General features: G+C 58.7%; 1 protein-coding gene across 1 annotated transcript in view; it reads right to left on the reverse strand.

Moving 5' to 3' along the window:
• Rbm19 (RNA binding motif protein 19) overlaps positions 1 to 22,133 on the reverse strand; it is a 54,514-nt gene that overhangs the window by 10,459 nt on the left and 21,922 nt on the right. The window contains exons 22-23 of the mRNA XM_090320151.1: positions 7,449 to 7,554; positions 1,021 to 1,141 (exon numbers count right to left, since the gene is read on the reverse strand). Of these exons, the coding sequence (XP_090176277.1) occupies positions 1,021 to 1,141; positions 7,449 to 7,554 (227 nt within the window). The remainder of the gene's footprint in view (positions 1 to 1,020; positions 1,142 to 7,448; positions 7,555 to 22,133) is intronic.

The raw sequence follows: 22,133 nt of genomic DNA on the forward strand, positions 1-22,133 counted from the left end.
GGGCACCTGCCCCATCTAGACCTGGCACAGAAGTAACCGTCTGGCCTGTGAGTACCACTGCGCTTGCCTGTGTGGCTGAGGGACCTCGGAGGCCAGGGTGGCGCCGCTGCCGAGTCTCCCCACTGGAGTGACAATAGGCTGTCTCTGAGCTCCATGTATTGAAGGCCTCCCCCACATGGAGCACAAGTGCTCCCCGCCCCGGCCCCGGGAGGAAAGGAAAACCTCTACACAAACATTTGCCGACGGGTGCATTTGGGTCTGTCAATGCCTGTCGATGACACGGGCACATCCTGTCTGCGTGTCAGCATTTGGGGAGTTATTGAGTTGTGCGTTTCCCACTGCACAGGGGACCCAAAGGCAGGCCAGATCGCAGACAAAGATGGCCTGGCCCGAGCAGGATCACAATCACAAGGGAGAGGAAAGGAACAGAGGAGGGCGGGCAGATGGCGCAACTGACCACACCTGGGCAGGAAGGAAGGCTTCCTGGAGGAGGTACTTACCAGACTACGCCAGCCTCATATTGGAAGGACAGCCTGTGCCAGGACATAGCCTCTTGTGGGGAGGGGACAGTGTGAGGAAGAAGATGGTGGGGTTGGGGCGTGTGACACAGGACGGGATGCACTCACTGCCAGGTGACTGTCACTAAGCCAAGGCCCCACACTGGGCAGAATGTGGCAGCTGCTCTGGCTGAGTGCAGGGAAGATGCCGAGGCAGGGGTGAGGGGCCGGAGGTGGGATTTGAGGTCACGGACCCCTGTGTGCCACCGCCTGGCTTCCCCCTCTTCCTACCTGCCCAGCACACCCTAGCCCCCCATCTCCCTCTCTCAGCCTCGGCCACATGGGCCACTCCAGTCTCTGGCCTAGCGGCACCCCTGGAGTGAAAAGGCGGCTCAGATGCAGCCATTGAGGTTACCATGCGCAAGGGCTGGGGTGGCAAGTGCAGAGGAGGGCTGCCAGCATCCTGGGGCTGAGGGACTGGAACCTGGAACATGACCCAAGGGTGGGGCCGCGGCTCACTCACCGTGGTAACGCGCAGCCGTCTTCCGCCGGAGGGCCTGCACGGTCACCTCGGAGTCTGCCCACTCAAGCACCAGTCTCCGGCCGTACAGGTGGGTGCTGTGACACAGGGCATTGAACGCTCTCTGTGGTGGGGGAAGGAAAAGAATGGCAGCCTGTGAGTGACTTAAAACCGGGGCTCCCGTACTGCCCTCCTTCTGCTGTTGGTATCCCCGACTCACAGCCCCAGCTTCGGCCCTGGTGACTCGGGGCTCGTCTGCCTAATTAATGGGCTGCGTGTCCAGGGAGAGAGCTGCAGGTGATGGCACAGACGCATGTCCACTCCGGGGGTCATAACTGGTGCTCCCCACATTACGTTCTGTCCCTGCGGGGTGACCCTATTAACGGGGCACACCTCGTGCCCAGCTGTCAGCGACTGCCGCCGTGTGAGAAAGCCTGGCTTTTTCTGGCCAGCAGATGACAAATGTGAGGTCTTTTATTGTCACCGCATCACCCTCTCTCTCGGCTCCTGTTCTTCAATCGGCTCGCTCTTCTCCTCTGCCTCCTTACTGTCCCGGGCTGCCTGCAGCCGGGGCCCGGCTCGGGTCTACACCCCACTCTGAGGTTTCCACATGGCAGAGGTTGGATCCCTTCCTGCCACAAGCTGTACCCAGGGGTGTGCAGAGCCATGCAGCCGCCAGCACGCTCAGCACCTTGGCCACGGCCCCTTAGAACCTGGCTGTCCCTCCTCTGTCCCTCTGGACAGCACTGGCTGATTCCATGGGCCAGCTCTGAAGCTGTTCACCCCCCCCACCCATGCCCTGCCCTGCCACAGGAGATGTGACAGCACCCCGTGGCTAAGCATGCTTGGAGCCTGGAGCACTGGGGCAGGGCAAGGACTGGGCAAATGAAATAAACCTTGGCTCCATTCTTCATCTCTAAAACGGGAGTGTGAAAACATGTTCATCTGAGGTTTCTGGGGAAGACAGCGTCTCGAAAGTGGGGTGCTTCCAGCAAGCACCAACAGATGCCAATCCCCCATCTTGTGTCTTCCCCGACTTAACACTCGTAATGTCTTAGAGCCGAGTTCTAGGCTAGGCATGGGGGCGGGGGGGAGGAGAAGCAGCGCTGGTAACAAGAGCAGAGACAAGAACAGAGCACTCTGCCCCGCTCCATGAGAGTCACTGTCACACCACATCTTCCAAAAGAAGACGTGCAGCCCGAGCTCTCGGCCCCTCTCGGGGTGACTGGTCTGGAAACAGCTGTGGCAGTCTGAATGAAGACAAGGCCATACTGCAGCAGTGTGGCCCTCACTTGCTACAATGGACACGGACACAGATGGGGAGGCAGGCAAGGCCCGGGAATGGGTGAGGCCACAAGCCAAGGGATTCAGGGCTGCTGGCCTCTCCTAGGCCCATAGGACAAATTCCCAAGAGGGAACCATCCATCCTGTGCGCTACCCTGCTTTGGGCTGCCAGGAATGGGGGCTCGTACACAGGCACACAGGAGGGAGCGGGAGAAACACTGCTACCAACCAGACGTGTGTCAAATCGAGGGAGCCTTTCTTGTCTTCTGTTTGCGAAGGGCAGGTGCTGAAACTTTCTTTTCTCTTTCTCTCTTTTTAACTTTAATTTAAAAACCTCCTGATTGCCAGCGGAGCCCCTGTGCATTTTTTTTTTTTTCCTAGGCGGATATAAAAATGCATCTGGACCCTGAGCCGAAATGGCTCATTCCGAGCTCTAACGCACTCTGGCTCAGCTGGCGAGGCAGGGAGGCAGCGGGTGGTGCGGGAGCTGGGAGAGGTGCTGGTGGTGAGCCTGGCATGGCCAGTATGCCAGCCGGGCACAGTGTCCCCCCGGGAGCTGCTTCCTGGGGGTGTGCCAGGCAAAACATGGCATCTGGTGGTTGCATCTCTACTCGAGGAGGTGAGACTCGGGGTGTGTGTGTGCGTGAAGGAGCCCAGGGTGGGACACCCACCGATGGAAACCGCTTTTCCTTTCCTGTGCCTCAAAAAGCCTGTCGGTGTGGGAGTCCCTGTAGACCTCCCCCCAGTACCCCTCTGGCACCCTGGAGGGGCCTTTCATGGCCAGAGGCGAGCTCCCTGTTCACCACAAGCTGTGTGATCTTGGGGGAGCTGCTTGCAGTCTCTGAGCAACGGGGAGGACTGGGCGAGCTGTTCAGTCTCAAGCTTACCCGGCCCAGCACGTGAGCCCACTCCAGGCGGCTTGGATAATTTAGGGCACGAGGAGGGCTCCCTGTGTGCAAGGCACCGAGGAGGGAGGGGCGGGGGCGACCGGGGTTCTGCTGTCTGGAGACCCCGAATTCTTGAGCTCTGGTTCCAGCTACGGGCACAGGTGTAGGGGTCTTGGCCTCCCATGTCCTGGCCTGAATTCCCTTGAGGAAGTCACTGGGGTGGGGTGGCTGGACCTTGGCCGGGCCTGGCAGCCAGGAAGGTGTTGGAAGGTTGCCAGAGCTGACCTTTCCACAGCCCCTGGGGACAGTGGCCTCTCCAGGTGACACAAGGCCGTTCTGGGCCTCGGTGGGGCGGGGAAGAGTGGCTTGGATGGCCCTGGGGAGGCGGCCCTGGCATCCAGCCTACCCTAAGCTACTTGCACCTGTGAACCTGGGGCGAGCGGGTCCTCAGCCGGCCAGGAGCCCACGGCACGGATGTTCTAGGGGGGATTCGCCTCCTGTCCCGCCCCAAACCAGCACTCCCTGCGCTCTGCAGACAGACAGATCCTTCCCTCAGGCCCAGAGTCTGCGGGTAACGGCTCTTGGTGGCCTTGTCAGCCACGCCCAGTCTGAGCAGAGTTGGAGAGCCTCTTGCCCACCAGGCTGGCACCGGTGTTGGTGTAAGCCAGGCTCCTGTGTAGCATAAGGCGAACCCTGTGGTCCCCTCACCAGAACTCGCTTCCTACGCAAACATCCAAACCATGTTACTTGCTCAGGAGGTCCTCAGGGACCAGGCAGGATCCCCATGCATGCTCCGTTCTGAGCCCCCAGAGAGGGGGCACAAGGGCTAGTCAGGAACGAGGTGCCAGGGGCCGGGTAAGCGGCCAAAAGGCCAGTCAACTGACCTGGCGTTCTCAAGCGGTGCATGAAACCTGGCCCTGTGAAGGCCAGCTGAAGCCGTGACCCATCTCTGCCTTCTCAGATGCAAGACAGGGAGGCTCTGACCCCTGCAGGATGCGGGGAGACAGGACAAAGCGTGCTGCCCCTTGGCTCTGCACTGGCTGGGGGGGGGGGGGGAGAGTCAGGGCTGTGCTCTGGTACCGTGGCTGGCACCAGGGGTCTAGGGGGAGTGAGTTACTCCAGTGCCGTGAACGAAAGGAAATTCTCCTCCAGGAGAATTCTACCCACCCCCAATAATAGTAATTCCCTAATGCCAGATGAGGGCATTTGAACCTGAGTCCCCTTTGCTCTCCAGGGCTGCAGTTGGCAGAGCTGCTTGCCCTGAGGGTGGGTGCTACTCTGAGAGTAGCTTGTACTGATTCTAGATCCTTAGCCCACAAATGTGTTGGCTGAGCCTGAGTCCCTGTCTTGAAATGCAACCTTAAGATTCAAACACGTTCCCCGCCCCCTCCTTGGGGCCGTTATGAGAAGACCTCCATGTGATAGGTGTACCTGAACTCAACCAGAGAGCTGAGCAGAGAACCTTCCATGTGTACCCACTGCATGGGCACTGTGCTGGGATGGAGAGACATGTCCAGCTCCGCCCAGCCTACTCCTCCAACCTGTCCCTCCCTGCAGTACCATTTCCTGCTAGAGACGGGGTAGGCACATCCTCACGGGAACCCGCCCCCCCACTAGCACTCAGCATTGCCAGAACGGGGTGGGCCGGGCACTGAGCCCATCCGGCATGGTGGGGAGGTGAGAAATGAGAGAGGAGACACCGACTGGAGACCCCACAATTAAACCACAGTGGAGAAGCTCTGCCTGCCAACGCCAGCCGCCATGGTGTCTCCCCGCTGCCGGCTCCCCCCAAGTGTTTATTTAAGCCAACACATTGCTCTGCTAATTGGATAACATTCCATGTGAAAATAGACCTTTTAAAACAACAGCAGCGAAGGCAAATAAAAACAGCTGCAACTGCGAAAGTACCCAGGCACGGAGGGCTGGGGAAGGGAAAAAAAAAAATTAAAGGCGCCTTGCATGGGGGAAGGGGGGAGATTAATACGCTGGTTTCCGGGTGGCCTGTCCTTTGTGTCCCTCTCCCCTGTGTGGCCCTTTCTGGAAACTGCACAGCCAGCCTGGGTGGGGTAAAGACAGGAGCAGGAGGCTTTAAATGCAATCCCAGTGCCGCCTGGAAACCGCCCGACGGAGGGCTGGGTGCACCTGTCCACATGAGGAGGCCCTACCCTGTCTGCTCCCACCAGCTGCTTTTGGGGATCCCTCCGTGTGCACCCACATAGTGCGGAGACCGAGCTGGGTGGGATGTGGAGGGCTGGAGCTCTACTCAAAGGAAAAACCAGGCTTCCCCAGTTTTTCCCAGGTGATCCAGAGCGAGGTAATCTCACTCATGCCCTTGGGGCCTCAGTTTCCACAACTGTCAAGTGGCTTCCTGCTGCCTGTTCCTGAGTCCTGGGAGGATTTACACTGTCCTGGCCAAAGATGGGGCGGCAGCTCTCATCTCAGAGCCACCTCTTTCCTGTGTATGGCTTCAGTCATGCAGACAGCCCACCCAGGGCCTGGCCCCATCTCCTCCTCCTGCCTCCGTGCCCCTGGTCATCACACCTGGAGACTCAGATAACAGTGTTCCTTAGTGAGACTGACATTTACTGCCCAGGACACTGGGCGCTGATAAAAATGTCCTAGGCTGGTGGAATTTGCCACTTCATTGACTGGGTGCCTTGCGAGCAGGGCTCTGGTCACCACCGCCTGTGGCGAGGTCAGATGGCCCACACCTTCCCCTGGCTCAGCAGTGTCTCAGTGCCAGCCTGGTACTGAGCTCTCAGTGGGTGAGAGAGAGCTGGAGCCTCACAGATGGGCTGTGGAGGACTGGGGGAGGGAGACTCCACACAGAGCCCCTCCAGATCAAAGGGGCTTGGGGACCTGGCAGGGTCCTGACTCAAGACCTGGGCAGACATTTGGGGAAGTGGGATGCCGAAGCGTGCCTGGCGTGGGTCCCTCCCAGCCTTTCACTCACCCCCGACTTTTTCCCTCCCTCAGGCGGCAGTTTTGGGGTGAAGGCGAGCCCACTGCTGCTTCTTAAGAGGGACTGGGGCAGAAGGGATTCGAAAAGGAGAGAGGTTCCATCTCCTCAAGCTTTCAGGGTGGAGGGGCGGTGGGGAGTGGACCCCAGCAGGCCAAGTCCTGAGGCTGGCCAGGACGCAGAGGATGTGGGCAGGGTAGCTCCGGCCCCGCAGGTCCTGTCCCTCAAGTGACCCTCTGAATGACCCTCTAGCTTGTGGGGTCTCTGTGCGGGCTCGGGGTGCTCAGTGCTCCACTCCGAGGGTAAATAAAACAGTTCCACCGCAGACTGCGAAGGACCGAGGGAGAAGCAAAAAGAGCAAGGGAGCTTTGCAGAAGGCTCCCAGGGAGGCCAGCTGGCTGGCATGGTGGGCACTGAGCACGCCCTGGCACAGGGGAAGGTCGAGCTGTTGTGGCCAGGCGGGTCAAGGGCGGAAGAGCCAGTCCCCACACAGCAGGCTGGGGTCCTGGGGCCAGCGGGCACCAGGTGAGCCCCTTTCACAGCACATGCGCCCCAAGGATGAGCCCTCTGCCCTAGTGAATGCCAAGAGCCAAACTGAACAACCCAGCAAAGGGGCCCGTGGGTCCAGCCAGCACGCCCACAGCACGTGAGCTCTGGGGAAGGTGGCCTTGTGTGGAAGGAGGGCCTCCAGCTGTCACCCCACCTCCAGACACCCCAACAGCACCTCCAGGCCCCCAGACTTGCCAACAGGGGGTGTTCGCACAGTGTGTGTGTGTGGGGTGGTGGTGGTGGTTCTCGGATCAGCTCAGAGACCGTTTCATTTGAGGGAAACTGAGGCACACAGCAGGCAGAGGGAAGGGGGAGTGTGAGACTTGAACTCGGGGAGTCTGGCTTACAGCTTGCATATCATTAACCAGCTGTGCCATTGCTTCCTAAGACACACTGCCCAGCTCAGTGTCTCATGGAGACCACAGGACCACACAGGACTGCTTGCTCTCTGTGGCAGCGGTGTCACCCTGAGGACCTGCGCTGTGGCATAAGGACACAGTCACAAGGCACCAGGTGCTCACCATGGGCCTGGAGTTTTGGAGGTGCAGAACGCAAGGTGGCGTGTACTCTGGTGTGTGCAGAGAGAGGACACGCACGCGCACATGTGCACACACCATTCAGGGAGGGGTCGGGTGGTACAATGTAGCATGGCATCACAGAGAGGAGAGGGGCTTTCCGGGTTCCCTGCTGAGCGCCCCCCCCCTCTCACGAAGGGCCCCTTGGGGAGGAGGGTGAGGTGAGCGGCATCTCACCTTGGCATCCTGCTTGGTAAGGAAGTCCACAAAGCCAAACCCTCTGTGCGTGCCCGTCCCCGCCATCTTCTTTGGCAAGCGGACTGTCTTCAGCTCCCCAAAGGTGCTGGAATCAAATGGAAGGCAGACAGGGGATCAGAACTGAGGCCTGCCCCTCACGGGTCCCCACCACTCCCACACATGCCCCCATGAGTCCCTGCCACACCCATACCCCCCAAGTGCTCCACAGCGGAAGGGCAACCAGGCTGAGTTTCCAGTACCTCTCACAGCTGGGGAATTCTGTGCCCCCTTCCCTGTGGGGGGACCCTGACTGCACCCTGTCAGCAGGAGGGGCTGTTCACAGGGTCAGTGGCATCCTTCCCAGCCCCCTCCAATCGGAGCTAGACCCACAGGTATCCCGCACTGGATGGGGCAGGCATGGAATCCTGACATCCAGTCCCAGGTAGGGCCTGGCAGGTGCCCTCGAGGCTGAGGGACAGAAGCCATGTGACACTCAGCCCCTCCAAGCCCTATGTCCCCTCTTCCAAACTTTCCTTTTGAAATCTGCTAAGCCAAAGCCAGGCAAAGCTCTGGAGAGGAAGACGGCCAGGGGCTTTCCTTAGAGGAATCCAACAGGTAAACATGGCCTCAGTCAGCCCTGGGCGCCCCCTCCTCTCCGCTGGGCGAAATCATCAAGAGATTCTAGCACAAAAGGCTTGGGTTCTCTCAGGATCTCTCCCGATCCCTTCGTAATGTCCATTTATCAAATCTATACGCCCAGATTGCTGCCAATAAATATTTAATGTGCACAGCATCTGAAGAAAGGTATTATTTTATTTGAAAATCTACACACATTCATGACCGCCCGACACATACGTACACACATACACATACACACACACATGCACCCGCTGGTCTAGGAGGCTCTGGGCCACAGACTGATGGGGTAAGAAACACAGCAAAGGCTGCACGCTCTTGTGAAATGATATAAGCTAAATCCGAGACGTTAACCCACGGCCCCGCCGGCATGACCAGGCATCTACTAGCCCCATTTCCGAAGGCAGGACGGTGTGTAATGCAGCATTATGAATCCTCAAAATGAACCTGCACGTCTCCTCTGGCTCGGCGGCCCTCCCTGCGGCCCCCTCCATGCTGCCAGCTCTGATGACAGGGCGAGCTCCCCGCGGTGTGGCGGCTCCTAGCTGATTTGGAGGGGCCTGGGCTGGGGACCCGATGGATGCAGGGCAGGTGGGGTGTGAGGGAGGCTGGAGTGCAGCCCACAAACCCTGCTCTATGCTGCCACCTAAAGGTCAATTCAGCCCCTGACACTCAGGGCCTGGCTCCTGGCACTAACCCCCCAGGGGTGAGTGGGGCAGGGGTTCGTGAACTGTTCCTTGCTTGTCACTGGGACATGAGGGACAGTCTGAGAGCTTTCACACCTGGAATATGACGGCGATGATGAAGTAAGTGGGGCCCTGGGGTCCCCTGGGGTTGGGGCGTGGCCCCAGCACAGAAGAAGAGACATGGAGGACATTTTAGCACCAAGAAAGGACCCAGTAGTAGCTATGAGGGTAGACATGGTTACCGGTAGCTCACAAGAGGGACGGGGTGTGGGTGACACGAGATGCCGTGGCCACTGTCCGTGGCCCCATGTCACAAACTAACAGTCAAGTGATTGCTAGGAAGCGGCCAGATTCGAACGGGACGCAGTCCTGAGCCGCCTCTTCTGCCATTTCCACCCTGCTCTGACCTCTCCCCTGCCCTGCATGGGGATGTCACTCCCAGGAGCTGGGGCATCACCACCAGGCCTGGGGTACAGCAAGAGCCACCCGTGGGGGCGGCTGAGAGAGCCCTTCACACTCCAGGGATCTGCCCAGTGCTACAGGCACCGAGTGGGACAGAGCCCAGCTCCTTCCACGGGACGTGTGCACACCACTTGCTCTGCCCGAGGGGGGGGGCACAGGCTCCTCCTGTGAGGACAGCCAACACTCGCTGCCCAGGTTTCCGAGAGCAGTGTGTGTCTGTGTGTGTGTGCCCCCGTGCCCGAGTGTGCATGCACGCCTGTGTGTATGAGGGAGAGTGGCTGTTGAGGCTAATTCCTCTCTCTGCGGCACGCTGTACGCTGGACTGATCTGTGCATGGTAAGTAGTGGAGGGTCTAGAGAGAGGCAAGGGAAATAATTGAAAGGTGGAGAAAGAAGCTGGCGCCTAGACTTCCGTGGTCCGTGGAAGTGGCATTTGAGAGCTCGGTGGGGAGAGCCACACTGGCAGACACGGGATCACTGCATCTGCCCTGGAAATCAGGCAAAGGTGGAAATGGCGGCCAGGGAAGGGCACAGCTCCAGCCTGGTTTCGTGCAGACACTTGAATGGCACTGAAGTGCTGTGTGTGAACCTCTAATCACAGGACAAGAGTGAGAGCTGGGCTAAGGAAGTGGGGCAGGATCGGGGTTAGCTCTGAGAAGGAATTTCCCAAAATGCACGGCAGAGACTTCAGCATACCCGCCCCCCCCCAGCGGGGCCCGAGATCTGCCCCTCTCAGGTGTGTGCCAACCCTGGAGACTGCAGCGCTGCTGCCAGCATGTGACAGATGAGAAGTGTACCCACAGAGAGAAGTCACTGGGACTTGGAGTTCGGGAGAGCCCCTGTCCTGGGATGCTGCGGTCGGGGTAGTTATTGACAGAGAATTAAAAAGAGAGAAAATAAGAAAAAAAAAGGGGGGGGGGGGAGGTAGGGAGAAAAAAAAATCGATGAAGTACCTTTAGCTCTTTGGCGATAAGCGCCATATAACTAGCAGCCATTATGAAGGTCCTTATCTGACCGCAAAGTCTACAGGGCCATTTTTAACAGCGGCTTTTGAAGAAAGTCCCCTCCGCCTGCACCGGGTCTCCTGGGAGCCAGGGCCACTGTGTGTGTGTGGGGGGGGGGGTGCGGGGAGGCTGGGCATCCAGAGGGTACCTGGGGACTCGTCCCCAGCTCCGTGGCACTGGGGGATGGGCGGGACAGGCACCCCACTGCGAGGATAATAGGAAGCACAAAATAGCAATTACTGTATCCGAAGCTGTGAATAAAGGGGCCAGGCCGGCTCTCCCTCCCCCAACACACTTCGCAACAAACTCACACCTCACTTTTCCAATTATTTCATTCACCCCGGGTTCACCAATTACCCTCCCCCCACCCCACCCTGTGGCCCCGCCCCTCCACCAGGCCTCCAGTGTGTGATTGGTGGCTGGGGAGGGGGGAGGGCTGCGGGTGTGTGACAAGTGGAGTTTGCTGTCACGTCTCTGATTTCTTCGGCGGTGTGTGGGGTGGAGGGGGCTCTGAGGTGTGGAAGGAGGCCAGCCAATTATGCCTGGGCCCCATAAACAAGTCAGGCTATGCAAAACATGTTTGCACACAGGCCCGAGGCTGACAGGAGGCATGCCACCCCCCCCCCCCGCAATCCTGAGTGAGCGGGGAGGGGCTCCCCCCCTCAGGATAAGCTGCCACCCTGCCTGGCAGTGGACCCCGAGAAGGGCGGCGACGGGGCAGGGCGGGGGCTCACCTGCCTCTCCGTCCTCCAGCGCAGATGGGGTCTGGAGAATGGACAGAAAGGAAGGTGTATGTGTGGTGGGGGGCATGGTCTCTCTTTGCCACACCCCACCAAGGGTGGCCCAGCGTACCGGGGACAGGACTCGCACCCCCTCTAACCGCCTCTGCTGGACGCCGTGCCGGAGTCACGTGGGGCATGAGGCTGGCCCGGCCCCGCAGCTATAAAGGCCCCGGTGGGCCACACCCCCCTGGGTCTCGGCTCTGCTCCAGTTCCCGGAGGAGATGCCTGACGGGGTCTTCCCTTCCTCCCTCCCTGTCCCTCCTCACTGGCTCCACAGAATCTGAGCTTGCCCTCCCCTGTGCCTACCAGACTCAAGCCTACCCCCACGGCCTTTGCATTGCCCTTGGCATGACCCAGAACCTTCCCCATGTGAGTATTCTCACAACTGATCACGCAGGCCGCCAGCTCCAGGGTGGGGGGACAGCCTTGTCTTACAACAGGGATGTTGTAGGTACCCTGGGGACACCCACATTTACTCCTTGGGGCGCCTAAGTCCCAGCAACATGGAGAGGGGAGGGGTCACCCATGGGACTTGTGTCCTGCTTGGCAGGGAAGACTCACAGCCCACTGCCAACAAAGCTGGGCACAGGGCGCGGCCACGGTCGGGAGTCAAGGGCTGTGGTGTGGCCCGGAGCCCGCCACACATGGGAGATGGCTCAGTGTCTAGAGGAGCTGCATTAGAGCTGCAGCCTCCCCTCATTATCCTCTGCCCACTCTTTTTGAAGAGTGCCTCTCACCACCAACTCCCACAATTACCCGCCGCTCAGCTGGTGAGGCTGCTGGAGAAAGGTCACCCCGACACCAGCCGCACCCCACTCCTTTCACTCTTGCCCCTTTCTTGGAGGCTGAAAAATGGCTCGGCTTCCTAGGAAGGGGGAGAGGAGCGTGGAGGGCAGCGCTTAGCTTCTCTCAATGGCCTTTCACGAGGGCCTCGCCAGGCAAGCGTGACCCCTCGTTTTCTAGATGAGGAGTCCCGGAGATGAGCAATTAAATGGCTCTGCGCTGGAATCGGGGTGCATTCGAGGCCAAGCCACTGCCTTCTGGAATGGCTCTGGGGGGGGCTAGCTTGGGCCCCACCAACTGGGGGTGGGGAGGTGGGGAGGAGGAGAAAGAGGAGGAAGAGAGGATGGGGTGGAGGGGGAGGCCCGATCTGTATCTGGGCTGCAGGAATTGCAGGTGTGAGCCCCTCAGCCTGGCCTCCATGCATTTTAAACCAGAGGTTTTCAGTCTTTTCTATCTTGGGCCAGAGCCCGCCCTCAGGCCTATTATAAGAGATGGCACCCATCTTGTTGATTCTTGGCATCTTTAAAATACTTGAAAGTCAAGAGATGCTTTTCAGAGCTCCACTCCATACTTGAGGGCACACGTGGGCCAGGCCCTCTGGCAGCGGCCAATGATCCTGTGGCAGCGTCTTTGGTGTGTTTACAAGTGGGGAGGCTGAGATCACACATGGGCCACTTTCACATCCACCAATTGCACAGGCTCAATTGCCTGGTCTCTCTCAAGGCCAGAGGAACCCCCCTCTATGCTGGACTACAAAGGGGTGCATCTCTCCAGAGGCACCTGAAGGCTGAGAACATTGGATAAGGAGGATTTTAAAAGTCAGAGACTTACACATGTAACCTTAGCTGGTCAGGAGGCTGAGATCTGAGGATCTGAGGATCACAGTTCGAAGCCAGCCCAGGCAGGAAATCCCAAGAGACTCTTAGCTTCAATGAACTGCCAAAAGGCTAGAAGTAGAGCTGCGGTTCAAGTGGTAGAGCACCAGCCTTGAGTAAAATAGCTCAGGAACAGGGCCCAGGCCCTGAGTTCAGGCCCTAGGACTGGCATTAGCATGTACACAGGAAGACAGGCGCAGGCGTGTGTGCGCATGCACACGCCAAAGAAAACTTCAAGATTGAATGAATCTTAAAGGCTTTTGGGATTTAATTTGGCCAGAGTTCAATACCTCTGCTGTACACCTTGCCAGTGCCTTTAAACTGTTAAAGGCACAGCAGGTTTACCTGGAACAGACAGCACAGTCAGCAAGAATGTACAGTGGTCCTCAAACACAAGAGACTAAACAAAACCATGTTATTCCATTCCTCCCCCCCACCATGAGCACCAGGCAGGACACAGGTGTGCCAGAGAAATGCATCCTGGGAGCCAAGACAGGCAAATGCATGCTGGGAGCTAAGAACAGGTGTAAAGGCACAAAGCTTGGTCTGTATGTAATGCCTGGGTAGACGGTGGATGGCTGAGTATGAAGAGGAGGCGACTCAGGAGCAGGGCTTGGAGTACCCGGGTCTCTGTGCTGGGTGTGTTTCAGGAAACTGCCCTTGTTGTCCTTATTGCCCCCTCCCAGAGCCCCCTGTCTTGGCTACCTCAGACACTAAGCAAGTAGAAGCTGCCAGATACCTATGCCCACTCAGGGCTCCCCGTGGTGTCCGGCAAGGGACCGATGCCCCTACCCCAGCCCTCACCACAGCTCAAGCCGAGCAGAGATGCCGTGGTGACTCTCAGCTCCCAACGTCATTCCACTTATACAAGGCAACCGGAAGATGGCGATGGGAGAGGCGTGGCCCAGCCATGAGCCCAGGGAGCCCCTGGGCACAGTTCTTGCTTTAAGCAGGGGTGAAAGGAGCAATGGCTGCCTCATGCCCTTGGCCTGAGTGCACCTCTGCCGGAGTTTGTGAAAGCATGAGACGGCTCGGGTTCGCTCCTCTCCGGCCTGCAACTGCCTCAAGCACAGTTAATCCCATTACAAGAAAATAAACGGCTAATTCTGGCTAATGGAATCCTTGTGAGAATGTGGCCAGCCAGAGGTGGGCATTCAGAACCAATTTAACACCTTTGGGTGGCATATCCTCAGTATGGGGAAACGGTGAGTGGAGCGAGGGAGGGAGGAGGAGAGAGAAACAGAGAGAGAGGGGAGGGGAAAGCAGAGAAAAGACCTGGCCTGCTTGTTAGCTTAAAACCAGTCCCAGAAGCACCCTATGGCAGTGCTGTTTCTGCTGTGACCTCCCCGACATCCCTGGGTCCCAGGGCAGCTGTGCCCATCTCCCTCTCTGAGGGCTGGACTCCTGGCTCCCTCTGCTGATGGATGGACTGATGAGCGTCTGTCCCTTCCTGGCTTTTCTCTTTTCCAACCTCACGGTCAGGCTCTGGTGTGGAAAGCAGGACGTGGGCAGTGGGGAGGGCAGCAGCCTTGGCTGATGGCCTGTCATGCAGCAGATGTGACCGCTACACTGGCTCCCTTCAAGCTCCCCATCCCCCGACGGGGCAGCCTGAGAGGTGGGCGGCGGGCCTTGGCACACAGAGCCCCCACTCCGGGCAGCATCTACCCTGATCCTTGGGCCTGAGCATCTAGCTATGGCTGCCACGTATACAGGGCGGCACCAGGCAGACGATGGAGGAAGTGAGAGAGGAAGGTTCGAGGAGACTCTCGTTCTAAGATGCTTGTGACCCTGCCACGGGGAGGAATGCTGTTCCATGACAGCCACCCACCCATGTAGGGTGCCCCTCACCCCTCAAGCCTTGCAGGGGTGTGTGGTGGGGGAGACTTGCGGAACAACGCATCCCCACTGGGTGTGCCTCCACTCCCAGTCCCCCCCCCCCCCCCGCCCCAGGAAGCTGCGGAGGAAGCCAGGCCTGCTGCTGGCCAGGGGCTGGCGGCTGGGTGGAAGGCCCTGGAGGCTGCCAGAGGCCTGCAGGGAAAGAAATGGGCAGGCGGGCGGCTGGTGATTCATGCGGCCCAGCCTGCCAGCACACAGAGGGGAGGGGGGTGGGCGCACGGCAGCTCGGCCCAGCTGGGACAACTGTTATTTTTAAAAGTCTGGGAAAGAAAACAACAATAAAACAACTGGAGCTCAGGATGGCTGGCAAGTTTGGAGATGCCAAGAAAGGCTGAGATGGATTTGTGGGAGGTACCATTTGTTTGGGGCCAAATAAACCAATGGAGAATGGGCGGGGGGGGGGGGAGGTGGCAGCGAAGGATGAGAGGGTCAGGAGTCAAAGGACTGTGGGTCTGTGGGGACCTGGGATGTGGGGCAGAGAAAGGATAGCGGAGGGCTTGTCCTAGTTAGGCTAGATCTGTGAGGCTGGACACGGGGGCGCTTTCTTCCTGACTTAAGTGCAAAGCCAGCCATGATGAAGAAATGGGGTGCCTCGCCTCAACTTCTGGTCACCCACCGGCCAGTTGAAGAACATTTGCAGGGCTGGCATAGGAGGGAAAGCACGGGAAGTGGATCGGCTCATCTCCAGGCTGGGAGGGAGAGGGGCGGCCTGTAATCTTGGTTGGGCAGGCTGGGCTGGTTTGGAGGATGGGAAGTGTGACCGGCAGCTTTCTCAGAGGCACAGCTGGCAGCTCTGCTGGAGGGTATGGAGAGTGCCTGGGGGTGGCGGGGTGGGATGTGGAGTTACTGTCGGAGGAAAATAATCAAAGCTTTGCACGCAGGGTGGGAGATAATTAAAGGCACACTTGGTTTCCCTAGCTGCACTCGACCTCCACAAAACAGAAATTGGACCAGATGTGTTTGTGGACCCCCACGGGGAACGGCAGCGCTGGGTTTGCCATCCTGGCTCAGTGGGCCCGGCTCAGTCCGAGGGAGGCGGGAAGTCTGGAGGCACAGATGGGGGCCCCGGAAGGAGAGGGGCTCTGCCTCAACATGCCTGTTAGAGGGGACTGTAGCCCCGCTCTCCAACAGCTCCCACTGGCTTGCCACGGGAGGAAGGGAAGGCGGGCACGAGTGAGCCACGCGGGCAATGCTGCGGGCTGTGGAATCACAGGTGCCGTGCTCCGGGCTGAGTGGGGCCACAAACCGCGTTTTGTAGGACAGGCAAGGCACTTGCCTCCAGCTCAGTGGGGACCCCCTCAGAGGCACTGCCCGCCCCACCCGCTCCCAGCTGACTGTGTGTGTCTCCCCAAACCCCAGGAGCCATGAGAGTGGGGCTGGCTGTCGTGTGACAGCGCTGCCAGGGGATGTCGGGCTGGCAGTAGTCCCCGTGGCAGCTCCTGGCTGTACCTGTGGCACCTGGCTTAGAGCTGTGACCTCAGTTGTGGTCCACAAAGCTGATGCACTGGCCACGAGGCAGCACCCCACCCTGCTGCCTCACTCCATGTTATTCCTTTTCCTTAATCAGGTGATTATGGGGCGCTCGGGAGGCCGCTCAGGACTGAGTCAACTGGCAATTAGGAGACGGCAGCAAGCCTCATTAGGCCCCCGCTCGAGGGGTGGCAATGAGCTGGTTTCCGGGGCTCCAGCCACAGCACACCGGGACCTTTCTGTCCATCTGCCCTACAGGGAACCAGACATGCGCGTGGAAGGAAGAGGGGGGGCCCTTCTCCCCAACACGCACAGCACGGGAATGGAAGGTTTCCACTCTGGGAGAGCATCTGCAGCTGGACCACAGCCAAGGTAGGCACCAGGTGAGAAGACATTACCAGTGCTGTGAAGCAGAAGAAAAGCCACAAAGACAAGAAGAGGGGCTCAGGGGTTGAGTTCTCTCCTAGTACTTGAGAGGCTCCAGGTTCCATCCCCAGCAGGGCCAAATGCCAAGCCCTAGTGTCAAGGAAGAGATGCACACGTGGGTGTCAGACACATGCAGAAGGCTAGCTCTGCAGTGGTGCATGTGTGCATGTGCAAGCTTGCACACACACATACACACACACACGCACGCACGCTGCTGCCTGTGGAATAACGGAGCTGGAGTTTGCATCCCAGCCTCTGGCCCAGCTCAGATGGTGGCTGCAGGCAGGGTTCACGGTGGTCTAGAATGATCTGGCTTTCCCCACCTCACCCTGCTCCACCCCCTGTCATACACCACCTGCCAATAAGTAACTGAGTCCCTCTCCCGGGCTCTGGTTCTAGAGGACCAAGTGAAGCCACACACCTCGTTTACTCCTCGCACGTAGACTGTACAAATAGGATCATATGCTATATGAGACTTTCCTGAAGAGAGGAAAGAGATCTGGGGATAGCCCAAACGCCAGATGCCCTCCAGCTATGGTTGGACTGCCAGCTCACTCCTTCCTCCTAAGAGCTTACGATACCCATGGTGCTGGGTGGAAACACTTGCTTCCCTATTCCCTAGGCCGCCAGGGAGCTCAGGCTGCATCCAGTATCCTAGCTCAGGCACTCTGACTGACCAGCTTCCTTGCCCACATGCCCCATGCAGGGCGCCACTGAGACTTGTTGGCAGGTTAGAGTGAGCAGTACCCCCAAAGATGGGTACTCCTTCCCCCTTGCTTTGGGGCAAGAGGGTAGCCCCTCTTCCCTGCCCAAGGGCAGTTGTGCCCCCTCTCTCCCACCAGTCACGGGGTAAGTACGTGCCACAGGCAGGGACACACTCACACCAAAACACATACAAACCGTGGGGCTGACCCAGAACTGGGGCCTCACGCACTCCAGGCAAGTGCTCTGTAGTCACCCTGCCCCAGGGGGGGCCCTAGCCATGCTCACTGGGCACCCCACACTTCTGTTTGCCACGTGGGAAGGAGGCACATGCAGCAAGTATGAGTGTGACTGTCTAGCTGAGGTTCAGATAGACGGACAGACACACGGACAGACCCGTGGCTCCCTCGCCAGGGCCCTGCACACCCTCCACACAGCTCAGGTTCCCAGGGCCACAGGACAGAGTGCAGCCATGCGGACACTGGGCAAGCTCAAGCCAAGGTGGGGGTGCTGGGGTCTTCCCAAGCCAAGGGTCACTGTCCTGCCGGGTACCCCCAGGTGCCAGCGGCCCCAGGGCCCCTTACTGAGCTGTGGCAATACTGGCCCACGCTCCACATCCTGGCAGGCACGCACGTACGCACCTCAACCGTGCCTCAAGCGAATGAATGAACGAGACTCACAACTAGGAGCACGGAGAGTGGGGAAGGCTCTGCCTCACCCCTTCACGTTGCCAGTGTCACTTGGTCTGTAAGTACCAGTACGAAATGCCATGCCGGTTCTCTGACCCGTCCTGTAGGCCCCACCCACAGCCCCCAGTTTGCTCACACACACGAGGCTCCTCCGCCCTGGGATGCTGCCCCAATGGGGGTGCAGGGAGATTGGTACACTGGTCCTGGATCCCCTGCCCGGCCTGGTAATGACTTCTCCTGAGCAAGTTTCTCAAAGAAGAGCCACAGCCGCGACACGGGGCCAGTTGCCATGATACGTGTTGTGGTAATTTAGCTGCAGCGCTCGGCTCCCTTGGAATAATTTAACGAGCTGTCACGGGAAAGGAGGGAGGAGGACAAATGCCGTGTCGCTTGGCATATCCTCACCTCCACAAAATAATCTAAGTTCCTGTGGCTGGAGGAAGCCCCTGCCAGGGGGATGAAATACAGAACAGTGTCCGTCAGAACCCGGGTGGGGATGGCTTGCCTTCTGCTTTTGTCTGAGGCAGACAAGTGGAACCGAAAAAAAAACAACATTACAGGGACTCTGGATCAGTCCAAGAGGACCCAACCCCAAAACCTTCCTCAGGCTGCCCACCCCTCCCACCAGAGCCAGCTGACCCAGGCCTTGCATGTCCTGGGCAGGGGAAACACCTTGCCTCTCCTGTTCCCCAGTGCCCCCCTGCCCCCCACCCCTCCATGGCCCTGCCTCACTGGTCTCCACGGAAGGGGATTCTATGGCTTGTGCCTTGAGTTTCAGCTCGGGGCCTGGGCACCGTCCCTTACCTTCCTCATCTCCCAGCCTTTCCTGCCCAGGCTCGATTCTGAGTGGTCGTCAGTCTTGGGAGTAGCTAGAATTACAGGTGTGAACTGCAGCACTCGGCTTAAATGATGTGTGGTTAACACTTACTTGCTGTCTCCTTGCCCTACCACTGTGGGGGAAGAACCTGGAGCTGAACTGTCTCGGGGGAGCAGGGGCAGAAGAGCCTAGGGTGAGCCACGGCCGCTGGCTCTCCACTTTCTGGGCATACACTGGGGAAGAGCTTGACTGCCCTGCAGCGGGGGAGCCTCCCCTAGGCCCAGAAGGCACTGGTTTTGGTTTAAGTAAGGAAACTTGGTAACTCTGTGTCTCCAGAGTTGGAGGCCAAGAGACCGAGTTCAAGTTTCTAGTGAACAGCAGGCACTTGTGGCTTCTTCCCCCCAACGTTTGCTAGGATTTTAATTCCGAGAGGATGGGGACCCCAGGATCCACCCCAAAGAGGTGTGACTCGGCCTGGCCCCTCACGCAGGTATGGGAAGAGGGAGAGAGACCCCGATTCTCCCTGGGCACTGGGGAAGCTGGCTCATAGGACACAGGACCTCTTCCTCCTCCTCCATCTCTCCTTTAACAGAGAAGGGAGGTGTGGTGACCTAGCCAGGCCTGCGACCAAGGCAAGGCTGCCCCGGGCAGGCCTGGAGCCAATCTGTGTGCTGGCTCTGGTCCTGGATGGTAAGCAAGTGCCACTGATGTGTGTCACAGGCACGAGACGGGCTCCAGCCACGCCAACCTCATCCCCACTGCAAACAGCAGGGCAGCAGTGCCTGCTCGCCTGTCCCCCCGCCACCCCCCCCCCCAGGTAAACAAGGTCCCTCTCTTGGCAGCCACATCCTCCATCCTCTCAGTCTACTACCCAGGGACATGTGCCAGCCTCCTGACCTCCACCCAGTGGACTCTAGTGTCAGCCTCAAGAGGGACCACAACCGCCACAGACAAGCCTGTGTCCTGAGACACCGGGGTCTCTTCAGCAAGGAGAAGCCAGCCCCAAACCTGACTACAGCAGGGCAGCTCGGCCCAGGCGGGGGAGGCTGTGCCATGGGGAATAAGGGGCAGCACACAGGAGCGACACCTGCCGCGTGCCAGCCGTGCCTGGCACAGACACGCCATCTGCCTGCCGGCGAGCCCCACGGCCCCTGGAGTGTGTTTGCTCCTGGTGCAGCTGACATGCGCGTTCACACTTCAGACGGAGGCAAAGCAAACAAACAACGCGTTTTAAACGCTCAGGTAACAGGCGGCGGAGGCAGCGCATTATTTATGCCGTGCCTGGATGCTCCTCACTTGGCAAAAACACCCGTGGAACGATTTATGTCATGGCTGGAGGAAGGAAGGAGGCACCTGCATTCTATCGCACTTCAATTAAGCAGAGGGAAGAACACGAGAGAGTGAGAGGCTGGGGCTCCCGCTCTCCAGTTCCCCAGCTCTCAGCTTGGGGGGGCCACGGCCGCTACCTCCAGCTTTGTGGGTTCAGCCCTGGAAGCATGTTAATTCAATCAATGAACTCTGACAAGCCTAAATGGTTGTTTGAACGGAGCCTCTCTACACCCCCTCCTTACCGACTGCCTAAAACCTCAAACAAAATAAATTAAATAAAACACGAGACGCCTCCGGAGCCTTTTTTCACGAACTGTCTCTTCTGGTGGGAGTCAGAAAAATGCTAATGATGCTTGTGGCCTGGCTGGGCCCGGCGGTGGAGGCTCTGCGCCACCCCCACCCCTGCACTGCCCCAGCTGTTTACTTTGCCTCCCTGGACACCCCCATCCTCCATCCTCCCTACACCCCTCTGGCGGGCGGGGTGGGGGCTGGGACGCCGCCGCACGCTGCCATAGGTGTCTTTAGCCAATCAGAGGCGATGGCAGACGCTTGCACCTTGCTGACAGCTGCTGTCAAAATACCCTCACCACCGGCAGCTCGATAATAACTCGAAAATGAGATGGAAATGAGCGACTCCTCTGGAGCGGGAAGCACCGCCTTGGGGGGGGGGCGCTCAAAGAAACCCCGGCTGCTGCAGGCAGTGACTGAACCCCAAAGAGGACCCTCAGGATGTCAGACCAGGTCTAAGACCCGCCTCCAGGCAGGTGTGCAGGTGGTAGTGCCCGCTGCAGATGACCCAAGCAGGGTTGGGTCCCCCCTATCCTGCTGGCTGCTGGAGCAGCAGGCGGCCAGAGATGCGCCTCCTTCACCCCCCACCCCACCCCAAGGGCAGCTGACGGGCTCTTTCTGATGCACCAACTTTGAGAACTTGGGATGGGTTTTTCCACAGGAAGCCAGTGGCAGAACGCCTTGTTTAAGCAACCCCGGAGTGTGATCACGGGTAGCACTTTCCCCGGGTGCCAGGAGGGGGGGAACTTGGAGGTGGAGATCAAGGGAACGGCGGATCTTTGAAGTGTCTGTGTGTGTGTCTCTCTGTGTGTGTGTGTGTGTACTAGGGCTTGCACTCAGGGCCTGGGCACGGTCCTTAATGTTTTTTTTGCTTAAGTCTGGTGCTTTGACAATTGAGCTAGAGCTCCACTTCTGGTTTTCTGCTGGTTAAATGGAGAGAAGAGTCTCACAGATCTTCCTGCCTGGACCGGCCTTTAATTTCGATCCTCAGCTCTCAGCCTCCTCAGTCATCGGGATAGCCAGCATGAGCCACTAGTGCTTTGGTGGAACATGGGTTTGAACTTGTTCTTGCTTGCCACAAGGGCACAGAGGGGTATAATGCCACTCATGGGAGAGGCGGTCAGCCTCTGACCTGAGTTCTGAGGCTGAGAGGCCTTCAGAACAGAAGGCACCACAGATGCTTTCCTGCAGGCCCACTGGCTGAGAGAAGGGAGGCGGAGGAAAGGCTGGGGTGGAAGGGAAGCTGCTCAGGGTACTTGGTTTGGATTGAGGGGATGGGCTGTGTGGAAGTTATGCCCACCAAACCTCACCCACCCAACCAGGGGAAGAATGAGACCAGAACCTGGGCTTGAGACTTGGTCCTGTCACTTAACTGGGTAGGAGACCTCGGGCCCACTTACCCTCTCTGGCCCTGTCCCTTCATTTGCTAAGCGGTGACATTAATACCTGCAATGGGTACGGGGCGGTGGCGGTGGGGGGGGGGGGGAAGTACGCCACCTGCAACGTTCCCTTCTCCTTAGGTTTTGCTCTGAGGGACACTGGTTTTAGAATCAAGAGAGCATTCCAAGAGCAAAACTGGCTCGTAGAGGAAGCTTGCAAAGAGGGTGCTGGTTGAGTCTTGAAATGACATAAAATTTGGGGTAACATCCCCCTCCTCCCAAGAGCAGCACTGTCCTGGTTTTGCTTGGCACACTGAAGGCCATTCTACATGGGGCCAGCTCAGGGGCAGCTCAGGAACGAGGTGGGGCAGAACTGCTGGGAAGTGGTAGTAAAGATCAAGAATGAGGTTTTGGGTCCGAACTGGTCCCAGAGAAGTTGGCGTACTGGACACCGAGGCTAGG

This window comes from Megascapheus bottae, chromosome 28 (genome assembly GCF_031878675.1).
Source record: "Megascapheus bottae isolate mThoBot1 chromosome 28, mThoBot2.hap1, whole genome shotgun sequence".
NCBI lineage: Eukaryota > Metazoa > Chordata > Mammalia > Rodentia > Geomyidae > Megascapheus > Megascapheus bottae.